Source organism: Strix uralensis, chromosome 25 (genome assembly GCF_047716275.1).
Source record: "Strix uralensis isolate ZFMK-TIS-50842 chromosome 25, bStrUra1, whole genome shotgun sequence".
In the NCBI taxonomy this organism is placed as follows: domain Eukaryota; kingdom Metazoa; phylum Chordata; class Aves; order Strigiformes; family Strigidae; genus Strix; species Strix uralensis.
Window position 1 is genome coordinate 8,280,103 of NC_133996.1, and position 22,018 is coordinate 8,302,120.

Genomic DNA, 22,018 nt, shown 5'->3' on the forward strand with positions numbered 1-22,018 from the left:
CACTCACCTCCCCAGTAATTTAAAATATGCTTAGGAAAGAATATTATAACACAGTGTTTAAATAAGCATTTAATTAGGATTCCATTAGTATTAATATTGCTTTCAATTCCAAAAAAGTTAATTTCCACTTCTTTGCAGATATTTCAAAGTACAATATTAACTTCATACAAAATGAGCAATTAAGCAAACACCATTATTTCACATTTTACATTCTTCAAAAAATACAAATTCATATTTACTCTTTTTTGGGTTTTGGAGATGCTCTTCCTTTGGAAGTACTGTACCTGTAACTAACATCTTCACATTGCTCAATGTAAGCACATTTGTTCCCCTGTTTCATAGTTAAATAAACTCCTTTAATACCATACACACATTCTTGAAAAACTGGGGTTCTTTTATTCTGCCATCTCCAAGACCGCCGCCCAGCTCCCCACACGTGCCGAACACCAAACACGCCGCGAGCGGACAACCACTGTTCCCCCAGAGCTCCTGGTCTGAGGGGGCTGCGCAGCCCCCCCGCCGCCGGCCCGCGCGAGACAGAACCGCCACCACAACGCGCCCCAGAACAAGGGTCAGACAGACGCTCCGGCTCCGTAAGCAAGTGGAAGGACACAAAGCTACACAGCAAGGAATACCAGCTACTGTAACTACGGTACTGCAAAAACATACCCTTGATTTTGCTGAAAAAGATCGTATGAAAAAAATTTCTTTTAAGAAAAAGTAGAAACTGCATTTATTTGAGAAAGTGTACACTGCATAATGAACCAAATTTTGGCCAGCTTGCACACCACCAAAAGCATGGTGTGGGATTTTTAAACTAGTTCCAAGAACACACACACTTAGACTATGTACACTACTACATAAATATCCAGTTTAATTTGCATTTCTCAGTGCAGACACAGAATCCAACTTCTAGAACATATGATATATATCAAGACAAGATGCAAAAAAGTTAAAAGTTCAGCCCTGTCCATGAGTATCAACTACAGGTAACATTTATAAAAACTTGACATTGTTTCCAAAATATGTTACGGAGAAAATAGTGTACAATTAAAAACTATGCGATCAGAAATTTGTAGGGTTTATTAAAGACATGCCTTTTTTTTTTGCCTTGCAGTCCAAATTGACTCTAGCAGTTCTGCCCAGCCAGCTCAGATCACTAACGCCACGGACTTGTCACCCACAGGTCTCAAAGCATTTTACAAAGACAAGTTTCACTGTCCTCACTTCACAGGTAGCAAACCAAGGCACGGAGAGGTTAAGTGACTCGCCCAGGGTCTCACAGCCAGCCAGTGGCAGAACAAAGGATGTGACACCAAGACCCCGTCTGCTCTACATCACAGACCTGGCTGCCTCTCATCTCGGTGGCCAGCTGGGCTCCCCCTCAAATCAGGAACAGCTTTTCATCTCCAAAGTCAATCCCACCTTAACTGATCTCCCCCAGCAGTTCCGCGACCAACAGGCCAGTCGTTAGCTCACCCCAGCCTTGTTTATAATTGGTGCAGGAAGAGTACTGTAAACAGTTTAACAACGTTGCTGCAGTTGCAAAAACAATATCTGGGAGGGCTGCAGAAGCGCCATCCTCCACGAAGTAAGGCAGAGAACATGACATCAAAAACGATCTCGCGAAGACAAATTCTAAAGGTGCAACATGCCCGTTTCAGAACAGCTTGTCGCTTCTCCGGGAGAAGGGACGCACCCCAAGAACACGGCGGTGTCCAACGGAAGTGACGAGCAGCCCGCCAGAAAGCGTGAGAGAAAAGGCCTGCGAAAGCACAGTGCTCTCAGTGGAGTATTTGCATAGATCGGACGTTCACTAATGGTGCATAATCCCTGTCGGGGACAGGCGGGGAAGGGCAGCGTGTCGCTGAGCTACTACATCTATTCCGTTAGACAGACACAGACAGACTGACCACACGGGACAAGGATCTTTAGCTACAAGTATTGCACCAAGTTAAGTGCTCATCTTTGCACACCCCTGTTAACTTTTACTCAGAGCAAAAATAAACTTTGTGAAAGTATATACAAAAGAAATTGCAGCAATTGGGTTAAAGATAAAATAACCTAAAGTGCATTTTAGATACCAGTATGAGGTTCTGCGAACTAGTCTTTCTGGACACAGTCAGCATTACAGAAGTGCCCAATTCGTACTTTGTCCTATATAATTCAGTACCAGCGTTTCAACAGTGCTGATTTTCCACCCCTCTACCATCTACAAGCGTGAAAAGCAACTTCTACAGCCTTCGACTCACGCCAAGTCTGCTTGCGTGGGTCCCTGCTTGGCGGCTAGAGCTACCGACGCTGGCAATCTGACCCGTTCTACATGTCTAAGCTTCTGCACCCATCTAGAAACTGTACGCAACCAAGAAAATCCCCACAAGCCAGAAAACAGCAAAACCTTTAACACCGAACGACCCGGAGCAGTGCAGTTTTGCTCTCTGACTGATAATTAAAGGGGTTCATGACACGCAGACTTCGCGGCAGGAGGGCACGCTGTTCTCAGAGGCTCCAGCGTATTAACAGAACGTGCTTCCCTTAGGGAATCCAGCGTCTTACCAGATCTGCAACAGTAGAAACTCTCCCCTTCATTAAACACGTAATTGTGAATATGCTAAATGCTGGGGCAACAAGGGGAGAAGGACAGAAAATTCTGTGGCATCGAGGAATCTCAGGGCTTTGCTGCGCCTGCCCTCTCCTGCCAGCTGCTCACAGATCCCCTCCCACCCCCGCGGGTTAACGACCCCCCCGGCAGCACAAGGTTTGATCACACAGCACTGGCGAAGATGCAAATGTCCACTGTGAAATGTATCAGATACATGCAGCACGGAACACTCCGGAAAGCAGACCAACGACTAAACAACAAAAGCACACACCTGTACAACGCAACCGGGTGGGACGCAGGTCCACAGCGCAGCGGCCTCGTACGTTCACAGAACCACGCTGCTCTTGCCTCGTTACGAGCTCTTATTGTTATAGACCTGATGCACATACAAGAGGGTAACGGCAAACCCAATGCACCTAAAAGTCAGCATACACTTGGAGCACGTTGCTTTTGCTAGGAAACACCAATAGAAAACAGTAGCTGTGAAGAGAAACAGCAGAGAGGTCAACCTCTGCCCCACCCCGAAAGGGTGCGTGCAGCACCGCCCTGCTGCCAGTCACCACACTTCCCAATCAGCTTCCAATTTCAAAGCCTTTGGTAGATTCTTCTACTCGTTTCTGTCACAAAAGAGTTTCTGAAAATGCTATCTGGTCCAACCAGAAGCATGTTTTAGGTGGACTAAGTCATGAGTAGCAAAAGTAGCATGGAACAACACCTCCCTGAAGGAGGGGAAGGCTCCCAAGAGGTTGCTAAATCCCCCAGCTGTCACATTTCAGGCCACATCTGGTACCCTCGTCCCCATCGGAGAAAACCCCACAGCTCCAGGGGAACCTACGTGCTCCGGCACGAGCAGTCTCACATGCACACACATCCACTCACCCTCAAACACCACGACCGCACAACACCACGGGAGAGGCGCGAGGGCCCTGGCAGCAGCCCATGCCCGGGACCCCCCGTAGCCCCCGGCACCGCCTGCACTCCTCCAGAGCAGAGCTCTGCGCCAGGGAGCTGAGGGGACTCGGCCCTCTGAGGACAGTCCCAGCCACCCAGGCTTGAGACCATTCCTTCTGCATTCAAAGCAGTTCCTGCTGCCATGCAGCCAAACTGCATCACAAAATGAAGCTGTAGGAGAAAAACAAAGGGGGCCACCACCTCGCTGCCCTCTGGGGATCACTGTTAGGAGAACAAAACCTAAAACGCTTTGTTAATCCACGCTCCGGAATAAACCTTATTGCTGCAGGACCCGCATCCCCGCTGCGACAGCGCCGCACGGCACCACACCACGCGCCAACACACACGGAGAGGAAACACAATCAGCATGTTCCCGGCGCAGCCGGCGCCCCCGAGCTCGTCGCTGCAATGACCAACCCGATGCTCTGCCCTGCTGGGGCCACACGACGCTCCCCAGGCACAAGCACCCTTCACACAGTCTCTCCTCCCCGCGTTCGCCCCAGCGGGACACAGCTCCACCCTTCCACACTTCACAGCTGGAAGCAAGTTGTCCCAGAGGGGAACAGCCGCTCCCCTTCAGCCCGTCCCCATCCGTGCCGCGGCAGCGCGTTCGCACGGGAGCGGCACGCAAGATCACTTAAGCCACTGTCTCGGCTAAGGCTGTGACCGCGGTGTTGGTAAGGCCACACAGAGCGTCACAGGAGGGCTACAACACCCGCTAATCCTCCAGCATCCCGGGAGGTCTGGCTGCAGCCTCCATCCTCCCCCCAGCAGGTGCAGGGAGCAGCTGGGATCGAATGCAAAGAGCAAAAGGTCTCTGTCCACAAGGAGTTCGCATTCCTAGGTCAGTGCGCAGAGACACTCCACGTTAATTGGCTTGCAGTCATCATCTTTGCATCTCACTAATGACAACACTGTAAACTGAATAAAGACTATTTAATATTCTTTTCTTTAACACAAAGAGACTGACAGCCAAAGCCAGAAAGATGGATAAAACACTATAAAATTACATCTTTTAAAATAATGCAGCATAAATAAACCATTTAGAATGAGACTGCATTTATTGCAACATTACAGGCTTTTTGGTGGAAGGGGGGGTTTGTGTTTTATTTACCCTGAGTAGGTTAGAATATAGACTTTCAGTTTGATACGAAAAACTACTATGTTGCGTAACATCTTTTAGTCAAGAAATAGCCCCGTGCACAAAAAGCTGGCATTGCAGTAGGTTGGAGGCAGATTCAGGCAGAAATTATATCACTTAACAGAAAAAAAGGAAGCATTTATGGACATCTGAAGGATTGACTCACTGAATTCAAACTGAATTTATGTTGAATCATTCTGAAAATTGTCCTAGCGTCGTTCTTGACAAAAGATGAGAGGAACCAGCAAAGGCACCGTGCTCCTGATTAAACAGTCACGGGGGTTAAGAGGATGACTTGCTTCTGAACAGAGCCGAGTAAATCAAGAGAGCAGCAGGCACCGACCTGACTACACCTGGGACTCACTGCATCCTTCAAAGAGGCAAAGAAAACACCCTCGAGCCTGCGCAGGCAGGGGCTCTGATTGCGTTTCCGTGTTGTGAAACAGCGTCTGCCATCACCACGCTTACGTCCTCATGAAATTAAGTGATCAGATCCATCAGGAGCACAAGGTACTTGTGCTCCACAGAAATAAACTCCCCAAAAGTTTCTGTAGGCTTTAGTAACAGCGTTAGTACAAAGCAAACCCAGGCATCAGCTCCCAACTCAGCGATGCGACAATCGCATTGCAGTAAAATTGCGGATAAATCATCTTCTACTATAATGCCATTTTCTACTACAGCAAATTCCTTTCCTGGGCTCCCCTTATAGTGCATGGTTAGTATCAGACATAGAGACAGAAGAAAATTACAGACCCAAGGAGTTGTAACAAAGACCCACTTGCTGCCAGTACCTTAATCCCAAACATAAGTGATGTGCAATTGGAGACAAACTAACCCCCCATTTTCTTTTTAAAATCTTTTTGCACACGAGTAACCTTAACTTCTGTGTTCACATATGACAAGCAAAAGTGACAGACAGTGCAGCCAAAACAGTTCATATATAACTTAGCTTTTTTTTTTTACCTTTTCTTTTTTTAGATAGATTCTCAAAGATGGATGTACCTGGGACGTGACTAAGATGACATCTGTGAAGCAGAAATAAGCCACAAAACTTCCAAAGAGGAAGGAAAAATAATTGATCCTTCAGTTTCTGCTTCTAAGGAGAAGGGTTTTACCCTCTGGGTGCAAAGGAAAATCTGGAACATCTTCACTTAGAGAAGCTGCTATTCAAACCGATTTCTTCCTCACCCTGCAGTAGTGCTTCAATTGGAATTATATTGGATGGGGTTTCAGGGCTTTGGAGGGACAAGAAGTCCGATACATCCATGGCACTTAATGTTTCAGTCTGTGAGTCTGAAGGGTTAACTATCTGACTGCTCTGCCCACACGAAGGAGAAGGGGAAGAGGAAGGAAAGGTCTGAGGCTGCAGCTGGGGAGCTGGCTGCTCCAAAGCTTTTGATTCAGGTGAGGAACATTCCTTCTTAACTGTGGCTTTGTCCTTGGCAGAGTCTCGGCAGGCACACTGACACTGGCAGGCCTCCTCCTGCTTTATAATAATGACAGGAACACTGAGACCAATCTGCTGAACAGGGTTTCCTGAAGGTGAAACAAAGACAAAACACAACAGAACTACATAATTTCACAGCAGGGAGACACAAATCATCTTTGTTAAATTAGATCGTATGGACCTAGCAGCAGCGGTTACATGTTATTTTGTTCAGGCACAATGAGTATCTCTAGCAGATGATAAATAAGAAAAAAGTGGCAGGTACTCTCTGCTGATGAGCAACCTGTTCAGGCTGAACCCAGGCATTAGAAGTCTGATCTAAATTTTTTTTACACAGCACAGTATGTCTCTTCTGTGACAACCACTGTAACTTTTACAGCATCAAATCCCATACAGTGGCGTTCAAACGCCGCAGTCCCTCCACACCGATCTTTGAAGATGGTGATGCAACATCACGCTGGCAATTCTACTCCTTGACACCAACACAGGTATTTTCCTGCTCATTTTCTCCAGCCTGCTTTCGTCCCATCTTGCTTCTCGTGCTTCCTCCTTACTCCTCCTATGCGGCTCTACTTGCCTGGCTTCCTTTCTCTTTTAAAATTTAAGTTTTAAACTCACCTGATCTCTCTTGACTCTGATTCATCTTTGCAATACAACAACACTGTGTAAGACACGTTATGGAACAGAACTTCTACAGTTGTGTATCATTTTGATGAATCTGATTGTGCTTACCAAACACAACTGCTAAAGAACTGATTAAGTTTACTAGTTTACTACCTGTTTCATGTCTTCATTTAAAAGACCAGAAACCACATTATGTCCCTGCATTTCCGTCTTTTATTCTTCTATGTAAGTTCCATTAAAATACCATTTTAATGAATACAGAATCTGACTGTGAACCTGATTATCTTACAAGTTGTTAGAGAAGCAACTACAGGGCAGATCTCAGCACAAACCTACAAGTCTACAGCAGACTGCACTTAAAACTTCGGGAAGGTAAAAAAATGAAAGGACTTTCTTCAACAAAGCTGGCATTGTAGTAAATAAATTGCAAGCAATAAAATCACCACAAATGCTGGCCAAGCTAACAGTACTACAAACAAACAGAGAAAGAGAGAAAAGCACGTTCAGCATCAGGCTTACCTGTGTTGCCAGCTACTGGTAACGCAGTGGTAAAAAAAACCTTTTCTACTACTTTTGGAACTTGTGGCTTTAAAGAAAAAAAAAAAAGAAAAATTGTGAGTGGATTCCAATCAAATTGCTACTGTTCAAATTCTAAACAGCCGCAATGAAAAGAAACAGCTATACATGTACTCCAAAGAGAACACACAGGAAAACTAATAAAAAACTAGAACGTTTAGCTTGGCTCTGGGCTAGGTTCCGGCTATCCCAAAACTCAGAGTATCATTTCAGTCTCAAGGACGGGGAATAACCACCCTCAGTACTACATGCTGTTAACACAGCTTGTGGTTTCTGACAACCGAAGGACTGAATTCTTAAAAACCTGCTGTGCTTGCTCATACTGCTTGTACCTGCAGCCGGTCACTCCGACCATCTGCAGCTGGGTAAGCCCAGAGGTGGCAACAGGATTCTTAAAGATAAAACACCTGAAGGCTCAGCTCTCCAGATTTACCGGAGAACCAGAAACATTCTGTTCTCCCAGAAAACCTTTCATTATCTTCATCAGGCTAAATTTACAAAACATCTAAACACAAACTTTACAGAGTCTTTTGTGCTTCTGTTTGTCAAAAATAAGAGACTAGAACCCACATATATTCTCAGGCTATGTCCTGGATAAACCAAGCCAATACCTGCTGTGAGAAGTCTGTCACGGGGGAAAATGAAGAAAGCAAGATTCTTCTGCACCCTGGATTTCTTGATCTATTTTCTACTTATTTCTCTATCTGTTTTAGGGGTTGCATTGGTGAGACGTTTGTACATATTAACATGATAAGCATTATACAATACCGCATCCTGCTTTGTATCTTACAATTACAGGTTTGATCCCCTTCCTTTTCAAAAGCAAGGGCTCTAGGAGGAAGAGATGGTTCGAGCTGTTTCAAAGCTGTGCTGGTGATACTAACCATTTGTTCGTGGCTTTGTGGAGAACCAGTGGCACCATTTAAGATCCATTGTAAGTTTTGCTCTCCCATGACAATGCTGGACTGCAGAATAGCGGTGCTCTGAGAAGGAGTAATTGTTATGGTTGGGTTACTGGTCAGAACAGGGTTGGCGCCCACAGGCACAGTCTGAACTACAGCTGGCAGGGGCTCAGTGGCACTCGGCGCTGCCGGGGCAGACGCCCCAGCCACCACTGACAGTCCTTGCACGATGGGCTGCGGCGGTGTCTGAGTGTGCTGCAGGAAGTCGGGGTGACTGGCTGCAAACTGTGTGCTGTGAGGAACAGGCACTTCTGGGGATTGTAAAACAGTTGCAGGATTTCCAAACGCAGCTTGCTGTGAGCTGGTCCCTACGGAGGAGGGAGCAGCGGGTGCTGCTGAGGCTTGTAGTGCTGAGTGCGAAGGCTCAGAGATGCCAAGCTGCAGAACAAGCGGAAGAGACAACGATGCCGAGTCTCCTGCAGAAGGCGGAACAGCAGTGACCGAGTCTGCGTCGCCATTGAAACCTTCAATCAAGGCAGCTGCCAAAAGAAACAAGGAAAAAATATAAATACATCAGTTCTCACAAGATCTAAATAAACTTTTTCAATGAACTTATCAGCAGACTGATAGATTTTTGTGAGGTAAAGCATCACCACTCTCGCATCTTCAGACTAGTGCTCAAAAACATTTGACACTAGACTGCGAAATCTAAAACTAGGTCCAAGTTCAGGATGCTGCTAACACTGAACGCTACACACAAGCTGATCAGCCTCATTAGCCCTCTCTAAGAAGCCTTTTTATCAGGCGGGTTGCGCAGCTACATCAAGAGAGGAAGCGTGAAAACAACACTTATGTGGAAAGTCCAAGAGCATCAGTGTCAGCATTGTACGACAACGTGCTGGAAACCCTCGGCCAGCTCCCCGTCACTGTCCAAGGGTTACGCCGTCTCCGAGTATGATGCATTGCAAGACAAAAGAATTTCAACAGTGAGGTTAAAGTTCTGTTTGCTACTTAAGAGTTCGGTGGGGCAGTAATCTTCAGTCTGAAACGCTGAATTAAGTATGTGCATGCAGAGCGGGAAAACGGTCAGAAAGCTCCTTCTCAAAATAGCGCAGATACAGTTTGTACCTGTCTGCTGAGAGTCGTCCTGACTTGCAGTGTGATCTGGGCTCTGAAACATAGACTCAAAGATGCTTGCTGGTGAGATTGTGCTAAGGTCTTGTCCGTGTGTCTGGCAAACAGAAAATAAAGACATCGGATAACGTTACATCTCAGGTCCTCAAACTTTGCACAAAACCCCGTCAAGCAGCATATGAATGTCAGAAACACCTCTTCAATTAACCAGCCACCTTTGGGAAAGGCAACATATTCCACTTACCTAGTGTAAAATGACACTTAGTTTTAATTACCCACAATCAAATTTACTAACATAATGAGCAAATCCTTACAAAAACAAGTAAGTCCTTCAAAAGTAAAATCTATTCTTCTGCATCCACAATTTGTTTAACCATTATTTCTTGTAATATTCTGTTAGAAACAGAAACAGATATTAATTTGTTCTTGGCTGTTTGTGAGACCTTTTCTGGAGCAGAAACAAAACAGCTCCGCATAGATTATATCCTGGACTATGCACTACTGTCACCCACACTGCTCTAGGAACAGAATGTATTAAAAAGCTCTGTACTGCTTTCACATGGAGGCACAAAAGAATGACACAGTCCCATCAATATATCATTTTCCTCTATGTAAAATTTAAGCTCAGTCAACAGTTATCAATAAGCAAGAACATTATCATGGTAAAATCAGACGCAGAGCCTTTAAACACAGGTTGGATTAAGCACTACATATTTTGGAGGAAAATCTGTCTCTTTCACTTGGTTATTCTGCTTTTAGACAGAAATATTTATTTTTTGTTCCAATATTCCAAAAAAGACAGCAGTAATATGTCATATTTACAGGCTCGATAGGGTGTGTAAGAAACATACATGTTTTTGTCAAGAGAGAGCCTCCTGCACACTGCCACAAGACACACAAAAAAGCCATATTCGGTACATCGAAAGCAATTCTATCCAAAGTCACCATTCTGTGAAAGAGTGCATCGCCTCCACCAGCGCAATGGAAGCCTGAAGCAGAGTGTGCTGGAGGCCTGAACAAGCGAAGCAGAAGCCCCCAGCCGTACACATCTAATCTGCTGTGTTCTAGTTGGCAGGACAAGCACATTGCCAGAAAAAAGCAAAACTCAAATTAGGGGTGAGGCAATTCCAGCACAGTAACTCACTGGGTTAGAGCTCTCCCGCAATTCTGAATCTGTTGATATGAGGCTTAAGTCACTCAGACAAAGTGAGTGGCTTGTATCCTGTAAAGAAGAAAAAGAAATTGAGTTATACATTAAAAAAAATAGTTTCAGAAGTGTTTTAAATTACTTTTTAGTGTCCACACAATTCTGCCTACACAGAATTTTTTTACCTGTGACTCGAGTCTCAGTTCTCAAATCAGTATTACTAAGCAGAGGAGATTCAGTAGCTATCAAGGACTCTTAACATCTTTCCCATTACTTCCAAGAACTTAATAAGCTAGAAATTTAAATTAGCACAGGAACAAATCAGCCTATAGAAAACAAAAACCTTAAACCTTAACCATTAGTATTTATTTTACTTCATATGCTTATTACACAGTATTGATTAAAACATAAGAATCTACAAGGAACGCATGATAATATATGTAATTGCCTATAAACTTGTGTCGATACGTCACGTACTTGTTGAAGCAGCATTAGCCCAAACATTAATTTTAATGCGATTAAACTGAATAGACAAATTTAGATCAGCTTTTCTAAATAAAACTTGGTAACCAAATACGATGCTAGAAGTTTCAGAAATACTGATCCCACTGTTCATTATCAGCACACTGTAACACAGCATATGAGAATAAACCCTACACTGCCAGGCCAAACGCCAGCAATCTCAGAATTGAAATTGAATTCTCGGTTCAAAACAGGCACCTGTGGGTTTCTTCACGGGAGACAGGGCATCAAGTAGTTACAGATCCCTTTGAAAATCCCAGCCTTAAGTGTTATACCTTTAGAACAAGGCACCGACCAAATCATTTTGGTTTTATCTCCATCTAACACAGAAGTATTAGGAAGAAGTGCTACCAACCTCAGATACATTGTTGTTGGGAAGTGCATTATAGGAATGTCCTTTCTCATGACCCTTCATGTGACTCTTGAGACTGTACTGGGTACTAAAAGTCTTCTCGCAGCCGTTACTGGGACAGAAGAAGGGTTTCTCCCCTACAGGCACCACAAAACACATATAACAAGCTTACAAACATTATATCAGACACGGACTTTTAAAGTGCCTAGGAGAGTAACAGTATTTTATAGAAACAAGATTGTTTAATGCCACTTCACGCGCTCAGCATTCTTGGGAGCCCTGCAGATAAAAGCTTCCATTTTACCCCATGAACTGACACAAGAACACAACATTTCATTTTTATGAATCATTATTGATATATTCGTGAAACATGTTGATGAAATTCAAGACCTGTCAAGCATAAATGGAATATTGGGGATTGCCCTGACCCCGGTGCAGGACCTTGCCCTCGGCCTCGTCGAAGGTCGGAGGTTCTCCCGGGCGCACTCCTCCATCCTGCCCAGGTCCCTCGGGATGGATCTCCTCCTCCAGTGCGCCGACCGCACCACAGCTCAGTGTCACCCGCGTATTGTATGTAAGTGTTAATACATATTGGGATTCTGAGAGTTAGTATAAACTGAGTAAGCTCAACTGAAGAAAAAACAAACCCTTGGGACTTACCAGTATGTGTCCTAACATGGGTTTTAAGGTGGTGGCTTGCAGCAAAAGCCTTTCCACAGCCGTCATGCTCACACCTGAATGAGGCACCACAGAAGAGTCAGCATCAGGCTTCTTCAATGCATTAGCTAAAACCCTAGATGATGCTTTGCAAGAGTCCCAGGACTGAAGAACAGGCCCAATGCAATGCTGATCTGCATTAGTAATCAGGTATCCCCCAGCAGCTGCTGTGCACGCTACACGGACTATAGCAGGGCTCTGAACAGGACTTTGAAATTCAAGTCTGAAGTCAGCGTTTGGGGGGGCCTCCTTCATGGAACGAACATTGCATCACAGCAGAGAAGCAGCAACAGGTTTTAAAAACATGCTCACGGTGGCACACGTGTTTATGTTTAAAAAACAGCTTGACTACTGTCTTTGAAGGGAGTAGTTTCACCCACTGTTACAGGCAGCTGTAGAACAAACATGCTCAAAGGCTAGCTGCCTTTCACTTTTTCTCATGAGAATAGTTTTTCATTCAGGACAGTAACAGCTGCCTTTTGGCACAGGTGGCCCATTACCCAAGTCCCACAGAAATCAAAACTGCCATCCAGCAACTTACCGAAATGGCTTTTCTCCTGTGTGTGTTCGAATGTGCTTCCTCAGGTCACTGTGCGTTGTGAAGTATTTACTGCAGCCTTCTGATTCACAGTTAAACGTTTTCCCCGTGTGAAGCCTCTGATGTGCTTTCAACCTAAAAAGCACGCCAAAAAATCCTTCTTATGACTTGCAGGACAAGACAGCCCCTGCCTGAGGCGAGCCATTCATTCCCATGTGCAGGACAGGATCAAAGGCTTAACACAGTCTGAATTGAAGGTAACCAGCTTATGAAAGTAACTGATATCACTTCCGAAGTCCCCGAGCAAATCTGAGAACCCCCTGAGTTTGCGAACCGTTTTCAATACTACTGTAATACAAATAAGCCAAGTATGTCATCACAGGTTCTGTCATCCTACTCTACACACTTTGGGGGGTTTATATTCATACCTGTACCTGGAAGAAGCACAACAACTGTATTCAGACACAAAGAAAAAGTAGATGCAACTTGCAAAACAGCAACAGCCACACCTGCAAGGGCAATAGGCAGACTTCCTACCTGTACAGTGTATTGAATGCCTTTTCACAGCCCTGCACATCACATTCAAACGGCTTTTCCTTAGTGTGCACTCGAACGTGGATTTTGAGGCTGTAGGAGGTAAGAAAGGCCTTGCCACAGCCTTCCTGATTGCAGACAAAAGTGTATTCCCCACGATGTGTCTTCTGGTGAGTGCGCAGGTTTCCGGCAGTGCTGTAAGTGCGCGGACAGCCCTCAAAGGTGCACTGGTATCTCTTAACCTATGAGACAAAATGCTGCATACTTAATTTTTAAGCATTTCTGGAATCCAGACAGGGTAGAATGGCAGTTAAACATCAAAGACAATGGAATAGATTTTGTCCAAGAAAAAGAAAAAAAAAATCGCCATTTAATTATCAGATAGTTTAATATTTCTGCTGCCCTATGTGAGGAGGGAGCGGCACACACTGGAAAACAGGCTGACTTCATAGAAGTAATCTTATAGAAGAGGGGAAAAAAGGAAGAACACAATTTGAAATGTTTCTAGCTAAAAATCTGATAAAGTAGTTGGAAAAGGCGCCAAGAGGCTACCAAAGCTACCTGCTATTCCCACGTGCAGCACCTGCCTTTCACTCGGGTGCTTCTAGCAGAGCTACCTCTTTGTGGAGGAAGACAAGGGAAAACGTACTTTCACAACCTGACCCTCAGAAGCACTGCCCTGTGCGCTGAATTCCCATTAACACCTTGAATGAGAACTACAGCTTTCACCATCTCCTGTGGTCTAACCATCAGTCCACTTACTACTTCATTTTATCTCAAAAGCAGCCTTCACTGTGCTTTGTTGTTCTCTTCTGCGTTTACTGAAACAGTCAATGCTGAAGTGTAACGAATCAAACAAGGTGCTTTGCATCGAAAGGCAAGTGTCAGAGATCTCTCAGCCAGCTACCCAGATCACCAGGAACCATTTCACATTGAAGTGGATTTGGTACCTTCCCAGCTTCTGCAACAGGCAGAAAGAGACCACGTAGAAGCTTCCAGTGTGCAAGCTGTAACGCTTAATTAAATCTCGTTCTCTGTTGTGAAGTAGAAGGAATAAGCCATCTGATATGCTTGAATAAATTTATCTTCAACATTAATTATCAGACTGACGGCTTTTATTTGACTGTTGCAGTTGAGAAACCTTAACATCTAAAAGTGGTTATAGAGCCCAAGAGAGGACCTGATGGCTGACCAGCAAGAAGCAGAAGAGTATTCCAAAAGATGTTGATTTGGAAAGGTTTAGAAAGGCAATGCAAACTCACAACAGAGGAGCAGGAACTTGCAGATTTAGTCTCCTAACAACTAGTCAGGAAGATAATATAGCAGGACATAAGCCAGTAATTTTCCTCTTTTCCAAGGCACAAAGCACCTATCCCCCAGTACTTAGTATTACTGCTTAGAAAAGGCTGCAGACTGCCTTCAAAAAACAGATACTGATTGTGGGTTGATACCAGGAGAACCTGATCAACCTATACATAACCTATACATAACTGATGTGTAACACTTACGGACTTCTACCCAACTCATGACCCAACAACTGTTCTTTTTTTCTTTATATACAGTCACCAGAAAAGAGCAATTGATAATCACGGGTCTTCACTACCACAGCTTGGAAGCTGAGAACAGAATAACGTGGGATGCCTTCACCTATAGTCAGGTGAGTATAAAATCACTTTATTTGAAGTCATGCTCCTCTCAGAACAACGGGAATTGAGGTAGATGTGTTAAGTAGGAGTAACACCAAAACCACATTGTTCTTGGTATGCCTAATTAAGAACTGAGCTTTTTTTTTAATCCTTCCATAAAATTACTAACCTGATTAATGCTTTGTGTAGTATCACGTAAATGAAAGAAACAATGGGCCCTCAGTAAAACCACTATAAGATCTGTAGATGGCTTTCTGAAACACAGTTGTGTTTTGTCCAAAACTTGTCTCCCATTCACGTACTACAACAGCACAAGGATAAGGACAGTCACAGGGATCTGGAACACTTTATTTATTATGCAGGCAGGTGTTGGCACTGTTGAAGGCCATATCAGCGCTATATGGTCCAAAGAAAGGTACACACCTTCAGGTTCTCCTTCTCAAATAGTCCCAGTAACTGCCCTTAGCGGTGCCAACTTGAGCCTCACGCGCTCAGCATTTCCTCTGAAGAACAGGCCCACCAGACCCTGCATCGCGTACCGGAGAACGGAGGCACCCCACGGGTGTTTCGCTGCATGCTTTCACTCCTCTCTCTATACAGGTTTAAGGCCTTTGGAACAGGCACTACAGAACGAGGGTCTACAGCACGAAGGCAGGCACCCCAGGGCTGCGACTGTCAGGTCACCCAGCCCCAGGCGCCACCCGTCCAGAAGATCCCTCTAGAAGGGTGGCCTGGGGAGCGGGATCTCGGTTAACTAAACCCAGCAGCCTCCCAGGAAGCACGGTGGTCATACAGTGCCCTGGCACGAACTCCTACCCAGTGTAATTTGGGTTCTAGATGGCTCTCCATGAGGAAAGAGAAATAAATAGTCTCAGTTACTCCCAACCTATTTTTAGGGACAAAATTGCCAGTAGGACCCCTCTAAGGGAGCTTTATAAAATCTGAGTCTATAGGAGCTGAGTGTAGTCCCAGTCTGTAGTCTCTTGATACCACAATAGGCTGGCACCTACCTTCACCTTCCTGTGACAAAACCTTGGTATTTGGAGAATATTAAAGCAGGTTCGACATACAAGAGATCCTTACGCAGAGCACAGAACTATCATAACAATAAATCCAGACTATAAAATAACTAGCAGTAGTTTTCATTTTGGCTAGTGCTGAATTCAGTTTCTGCCTCTCGCATTTCGTTGTTAACAGCAAATTGCTCAATGGAGATGAGTTTTCCAAGCTATTTATTATTAACACTTATCTTACTACTCCATTAATCCAGGGAGAAACTTTACTCTCAAATGCAGACTTCAACAGACAATTACAAACCCAGGAACCAGTTCTCCATGCTTTTCCAATTTCACACGACATATGAGAAGCAACATTATCCCATAGAATTGTAACTACCATGAAAAACATTTAGCTATTGCCAAGCACAGTAGGGGAAGAAAGAATAGTGGAAAGAAGTGACAGAGGGTGGAGAAAGAGCAAGTATAAAAAAAGCATTTTGCCCCAGTAAGATTGAGAGAAAATTACCAATACTAAGGGGCTTATTAAAAGTTCAGTAGTCTTACTGCCAAAACGCAAACACTTTTCCTTTTTCAAAATATCTTGCCCTGTTGAAGGGCCACTTCTTCCAATCCTCGCGACCTTCTCATCTAACAAGGAGGACTGTGGATTTGTTTGTGGCTTTTTGTTTTGTTTTTATAAAAAGGATGGGGAAGAGGACCTACTCTACAGTTCACTGTAACATGTTTAAATAATGTTTTAAAAAAAGCTGGTTAGGAGATATTAATTCAATTTCTTTTGATACTATATTTTATGTAAAATACACTTTTTCTCTTTATTTCTAAGACACTAGCTACCTAGGCTGCCTTAAGTACAGGAAACACAATGAATTCATGCAAAAACATGTAGGAAAATGTCATGTTTGGACTCATGACTTGACAGCCTACCATGAAATTCACAATACGAGCAAATTCTAAACCTTTCTCCTCCTGTGATCCAAGGTTTACTGTCAGGCATTTAACTTACTACAGATGTGCTAGTCAGGAAATACACGTGTGCTAAAGCAACGCAAGAGGTCCCCTAGACCAAAACCAGCTGTTAACCTTTGTGTCTGATTCTCCCTTGATTTTGGACAAGACAGCAAGAAGAGGAAAGATGAAAAACATCAAGTGTTTAAGTTGAACAAAGTACCTGGAGGATACGACCAACAGCAACGGGAAGAGTGTAGGAATAGAGTGGAAGGTTGGCGAGGAGGATTGTAAACACGCTCAGGTGACCTGCGGCTGGGGTGTCAAAACACACACCTATCTCCCTCATTGTGGCTCGGTGGAACATCTGCGCTTCGCTAACACCGGCCTGCGAGGGACTCGCAGGCACCTTATGGAACATCCTGGAGATTCCTGCCCTCTGGGGGAAGGATCAAAGCACGGTGCAAAACTACACCTGCGAAAATCCCCGATATAGACAGGTGAAAGCAGCAGGTTCGTGATCTTTCCTCTCTCCTCTTTCTGGCAAGCAAGGACTGAGCTCCGTGGTGCCTGTACAGGTCCCTGCCCGTGTGCCTCTGCCCGGGTGCTGCTGCCAAGATCCCCCAGGTCACGAGGTAACGAGAACAAATTTACTCTTTGCATTTCATTCGTGGTTTTGTGGTTGGTCCTGCCTGTGTCAGCTCACACAGAGAAAGAGATTTTGGAGGGCTTCACATTTTTATCTAGTCACTTTGCATTATTAGAAGCACCATACAGAGAAGGAAATAGTAATTTCACTGTAAAGCAACTTGCCCTTAATTTACAGCTCAAATCAGGTAAAAGTTATCAATAAATATCCAAGCGTTACAATGCAGTTACAACATAATTAAGAAGTTTGGTTGTGCTGAGTCAGCCAAAACGCAACAGCACAACTGGTAACACAGACACAAGGTCAGAAGGCACACTTCATTAGAGAAGAAGGGGTACATCATCCTCCTCAGGGATCATCGGATTCAGTACAATTTATGTATTAGTAAATGTTCCCCGTTAAGAGTTTTAAGGCAGCCGGAAATCAGCATTTTACTGCATTACAGGACATTCTCCACAGCACTTCCCATAATACACAAATGACTTGACACAGGCATGAACTACCTAAATATCACATGAGGAGTCTGTCAAGCTTTCTAGGTGTTTACATTTAGGTCTAGAAAGTGAAAGGAGAATATTAATTGCAGAAAAGGATTTGGTTCCTAGCTGCCAGTGCACGTGTTTAAAGGAAGATGGCAGTAACACTTTCGGTTTAAGGGCCTGAACTACGACAAAGGCCTTGCAGCACTCCCTCTTTTCCCAAAGGCCAAGTCTTTATTCCACTAATTATTATGAGAAGGATACTGCAGACAGAAGCAATACTACCACCATGTTCTAAGCAAAATAAAACATTCTGTAAAGCAGCAAAGCATTTAATTCTCTTTTCACATTAGGAACATTAGCACATCAAATAAGCACTGATTATACACATAAAATTATGTAGATATTGACCATGAAAGACTTGCAGTTACAGCAGCAAGTACTCAAGACGATCGCCATACGCGAGCAGCAACAAAAAAGAAACATGGCAGCAACAGGAAAAGCCACAGATGGCCAGGATACGAAGCGTACAGAAACAAGTTGCCTTGAAGACAAAGGCTGTGGCTGCATCACACACGCTTTTTGCAAAGGACAGCGTGCACTCTCTCCCAAGATGCAGAGGGAAGCTAAAAGAGTCTTAATTAAGCATCTACCTCAGAAGTAGGAACTAATTGTCCAATAATCAACAAGACTGGCAAAAGCAGAGCCTGACGCACTGTTCCGAAGTCTACTTAAACTGCTCAGTTTGCTTTTAATTCATCTTGAGTTTATGAGATACCCCTTAAATTGCTACTTTTTCTGTGTCATCATTGAGCAAAAAAATTAATGAATTTGAAATACAAGACTATAATCACATTTATTCCTGCAGACAGAATTAGTGAGAGAAGTACAATATAACAAGAGAAAGCTAAAAAGTAATTAATGAAGTGTAAAACCCTCTTTTGCTTCATATATGTCAAAGACTGACCTGAAAATTTAAGACTTAATTTAAGAGTTATCTCAGTGTTAGAACTGCTACAGATGTTTCGGAAGCAGCAAAGAATTGGACTGCTGACTTTCAGAGATGAGTCAAATGTTCAGGGGTTTTAGAGCTTTCCCCTCCCCATCTCCAGACAACTTCCCCAGCATTTGGAACAGCAGGAGCAGCAGGACAGGAAGGGCTTTGACAAGAGGGAAGCGTGTTACATATGCTTAGGGCTTATTTCCACTGCACGCAAATTATAGTGTAACTCCCCCTGGCCCAGAAAATTAATTCAAGAGATGGTAAATAAATTCAGATAAAGGATTTCATTGGGAAATTCGAGATCTTATAAGCAAGCCTTTTTTAAAAAGGGAGGATGAAGAAATAAAGTCAGTTTAATTGCATATGCAGTCATCAACACCTGTTTAGCTAGTACATACTGTTCTCAGACACTACAGATTGCAAGCTTACTATCTTACAAAAAGAAAATATTTTTTTACATTCAAAAATTAAATATTTTAGCAATTAAGAAGGTAGGATAGAGCAGCTGGTAATATGAATAACAACGGAGCAAAAGGAGTTCCTTTGACCACGTACTGGGCTTGGGCGGTGGTAGAGGGGAGGGGTCTACAGTGGTGGCCCCTGTGAGAAGCTTCTCGAAAGCTCCCCTGGCTCCAAGTCAGACCCGGGAACAAAAGCTGGGCCAGGGAAGAAGCAGCAGGGAGGGGGGGGGGGGGGGGAGGTGTTTTAAGATACCATAAGGCTTCTCATTGTCCCATTCTGTCTGTTAAGTGTTGGTTTTGTTAGTGTTTGAATTAAAGTGATGTTCTTGTTTCTGTTCCCCTAACTAAGAGTCTGTCTTTTAGCCTGTGACTGTTTAAATGGGCAAGAGACCCCTCCCTGTCCTCACCTCCATTCCTGAGCCTTCTTGTTTAATTTTTCTCCTTCCCACCGCCAGTGAGTGAATGGCTGCGTGGTGCTCAGTTGCCCTCTGGGCCTAAACCACGACAGACCTGAAGGGGCTTATATTGAACAAACCTCAGTCCACAAGTTCCATAATTGCAGAGCTGACCTCCTACAGCACCACTTCCTCACTGCCGAGCAAGCCATAATGAAGGTTCCCTGCTAATCTAAATTATTCAGAGCATTCAAACCCAGCTTCCTTTCTCAGCAAGGGCTCATTTCTGCAATTCTCTCTTACACTGAATATCAGTTACACAAGTAGTTGATACTACTACCACTGATACTAGCAGACACTTGTACAGATCATCCCTTATTTAACTCAGGCCAAAAGGAGCACAAAGTTGTCACTCTGTTGGTATTTCAGTCAACTCTGTGCTGCTTTTGCAGCTAAAAAGCAAGAACCCCAAGTCAGTCTGTACAAGCCCTCACCACTTTGCACGCAGGTGGAATTCATTACGGGAACAGAATTAAAAGTAATTGCCATTTTTAATACATAAGCTGACTTAAGCTTTCAGAATACAACAGATATTGAACAAACAGGTAGTTTAAAGCTTCCCTTATATTTTTCTCATAGTTTCCTTGTGAGTGACACGATAAAACTACAAGTAATTTAAAGTTTGGCATCTTAAGTTTCACACTTTAGCTGCCGCCAACAGTCTGGAATTTAATCTGTAACTTGGACACGCTTTTCTCAAGAATGTGGTTAACTACGGAATAACAGAGTTCATGTTCTTTTTAGTTATCTCTGAACTCAGGAAATAATTGCCCAACCAAAAGAAAAACAAAAAGACCACTGAAATCACATATGCTACTAATATAAACACATTTTCAGTGCCATATTTTCCTATCTAGTGTGTTACCAGACGTCAAAAAGCGCTTCCCGGCTGCTTCACAAGAAGGCAGCAGGATATCAGAGTGAAAACTGAGGACACTCACAGCTTTGCTGCTGACCCACTAAGTGACTGTGGGAACAATTATGCCTGTCATCACAAAACACTACTATCCCTAAAAGTAACAGCAGATTTAATGGATTGCAATTCACTCCACTACACAGTAACCTATAAGAACAAGGGAAACTTCTGTCTGCCGCCCAGCAAACAGCTTTAGAAAAACACATTTTCAAAGCATTTAAGGTCATCTGGCAAAAAGCACTCACAATAAGCACAAAATTCAGAATCGTATTTAGCTACTTACTTCTTTAAGCTTAGTTTCTGGGCATTCAGACTGCAAAGTGAGCGTTGCTCCTTCGATATTTCTTGGCATAGGAGTTGAACCAGGATTTATAGTTAAATGAATCTGATCTGGAGAAATAATATGTTGCACGTAACCCTGGGACATTCCTTCATGATCTGCTATTAAATGAAATCCTTCTTCATGACCCTCTGGTAAAAAAGGCAAGTGATCACCACACTGTCCTTCATCCTCATCATCTTCCAGCACACTGTGGTCCTGCTCTATTAGAACAGTTGTCCTGTCATAGACCATCCCAGATGATGAAGAAACCAGCCCGTTTTTATCAGCAAACCTCATCATATTGTCATCTTGGGCTAAATCATATTCCTCCACTTCATAGTAGATAACGTTGCCTTCAGGACTGTTCTCCCCCATGGCACACCGCCTCTCAGTGCGATATCGTGAAGTTACACTGTAACGACTCATCTGCAACACAAGGACGGGCGGCGGGGGGGTGTCAGGCGGCTCTGCCCCGCCGGGCCGGGCCGGGCCCGGCCCCGCTCCGCTCGCGGGCTCAGCGCCCTGCGGCCGGGCAGGGACACCGCGGCCCCGGCCACCGCCGGCCCGAGCGGTGTCGGAGGCGCCAGGCCGCGGCCTCCGCCCCGGGGACGCCGTCCCCTCCCCGAGCGCGGCGCTACCGCCGCCCGGCCCGGCCCCGCACTGCCGCGCCGCCCCGCGGGGAGCCGCTGCGGGGAGCCGCTACCGGGACCCGCGCCGGACCGCGCCGCTCCCCGGACCGGCACCGAGACGCGGCCCCGCCGCCCTCCCGCCGGCCCCGCCGCGCTCACCGAGCTCCCGGCAGCGGCGGCACCTCCTTCCCCACCCCGGCGGCACCATGATTACCAGCACACTCACTTCCGCTTCCGGCCGCGCGCGGCCCGACGGGAGCGCCGCGCCCACCGCGGGGCCTGACGGGAAGGGGGGGAGGCGGGCGCG

General features: G+C 44.8%; 1 protein-coding gene across 2 annotated transcripts; it reads right to left on the reverse strand.

Moving 5' to 3' along the window:
- Positions 1-56: 56 nt before the first annotated feature.
- On the reverse strand, positions 57-21,956 carry MTF1 (metal regulatory transcription factor 1). 2 transcript variants are annotated; one of them, XM_074894766.1, is made up of 11 exons: positions 21,871-21,956; positions 21,044-21,508; positions 13,191-13,429; positions 12,657-12,788; positions 12,059-12,132; positions 11,402-11,535; positions 10,522-10,599; positions 9,372-9,474; positions 8,226-8,782; positions 7,285-7,351; positions 57-6,230 (listed from the first exon to the last, which is right to left on the reverse strand). In XM_074894766.1, exons 2-11 carry the CDS (start codon positions 21,506-21,508, stop codon positions 5,842-5,844), a joined length of 2,238 nt encoding a protein of 745 aa, XP_074750867.1. In that variant the 5' UTR covers positions 21,871-21,956; the 3' UTR covers positions 57-5,841. The 2 variants fall into 2 exon arrangements, with proteins under 2 accessions (XP_074750867.1, XP_074750868.1); XM_074894767.1 differs by having other exon boundaries at positions 5,966-6,180.
- Between the last annotated feature and the right edge of the window lie 62 nt (positions 21,957-22,018).

What these genes read in the sequence shown, in the direction of transcription:
- MTF1 (XM_074894766.1), bottom strand. Translation starts at nt 21,508, where the DNA reads ATGAGTCGTTACAGTGTAACTTCACGATATCGCACTGAGAGGCGGTGT. An exon ending in GCATTCAATACACTGTACAG is followed by an intron (nt 12,789 to 13,190) that starts GTAGGAAGTCTG and finishes CGTGCTTTTTAG; the next exon opens with GTTGAAAGCACATCAGAGGC. An exon ending in CACAAAGCCACGAACAAATG is followed by an intron (nt 7,352 to 8,225) that starts GTTAGTATCACC and finishes TTTTCTTTAAAG; the next exon opens with CCACAAGTTCCAAAAGTAGT.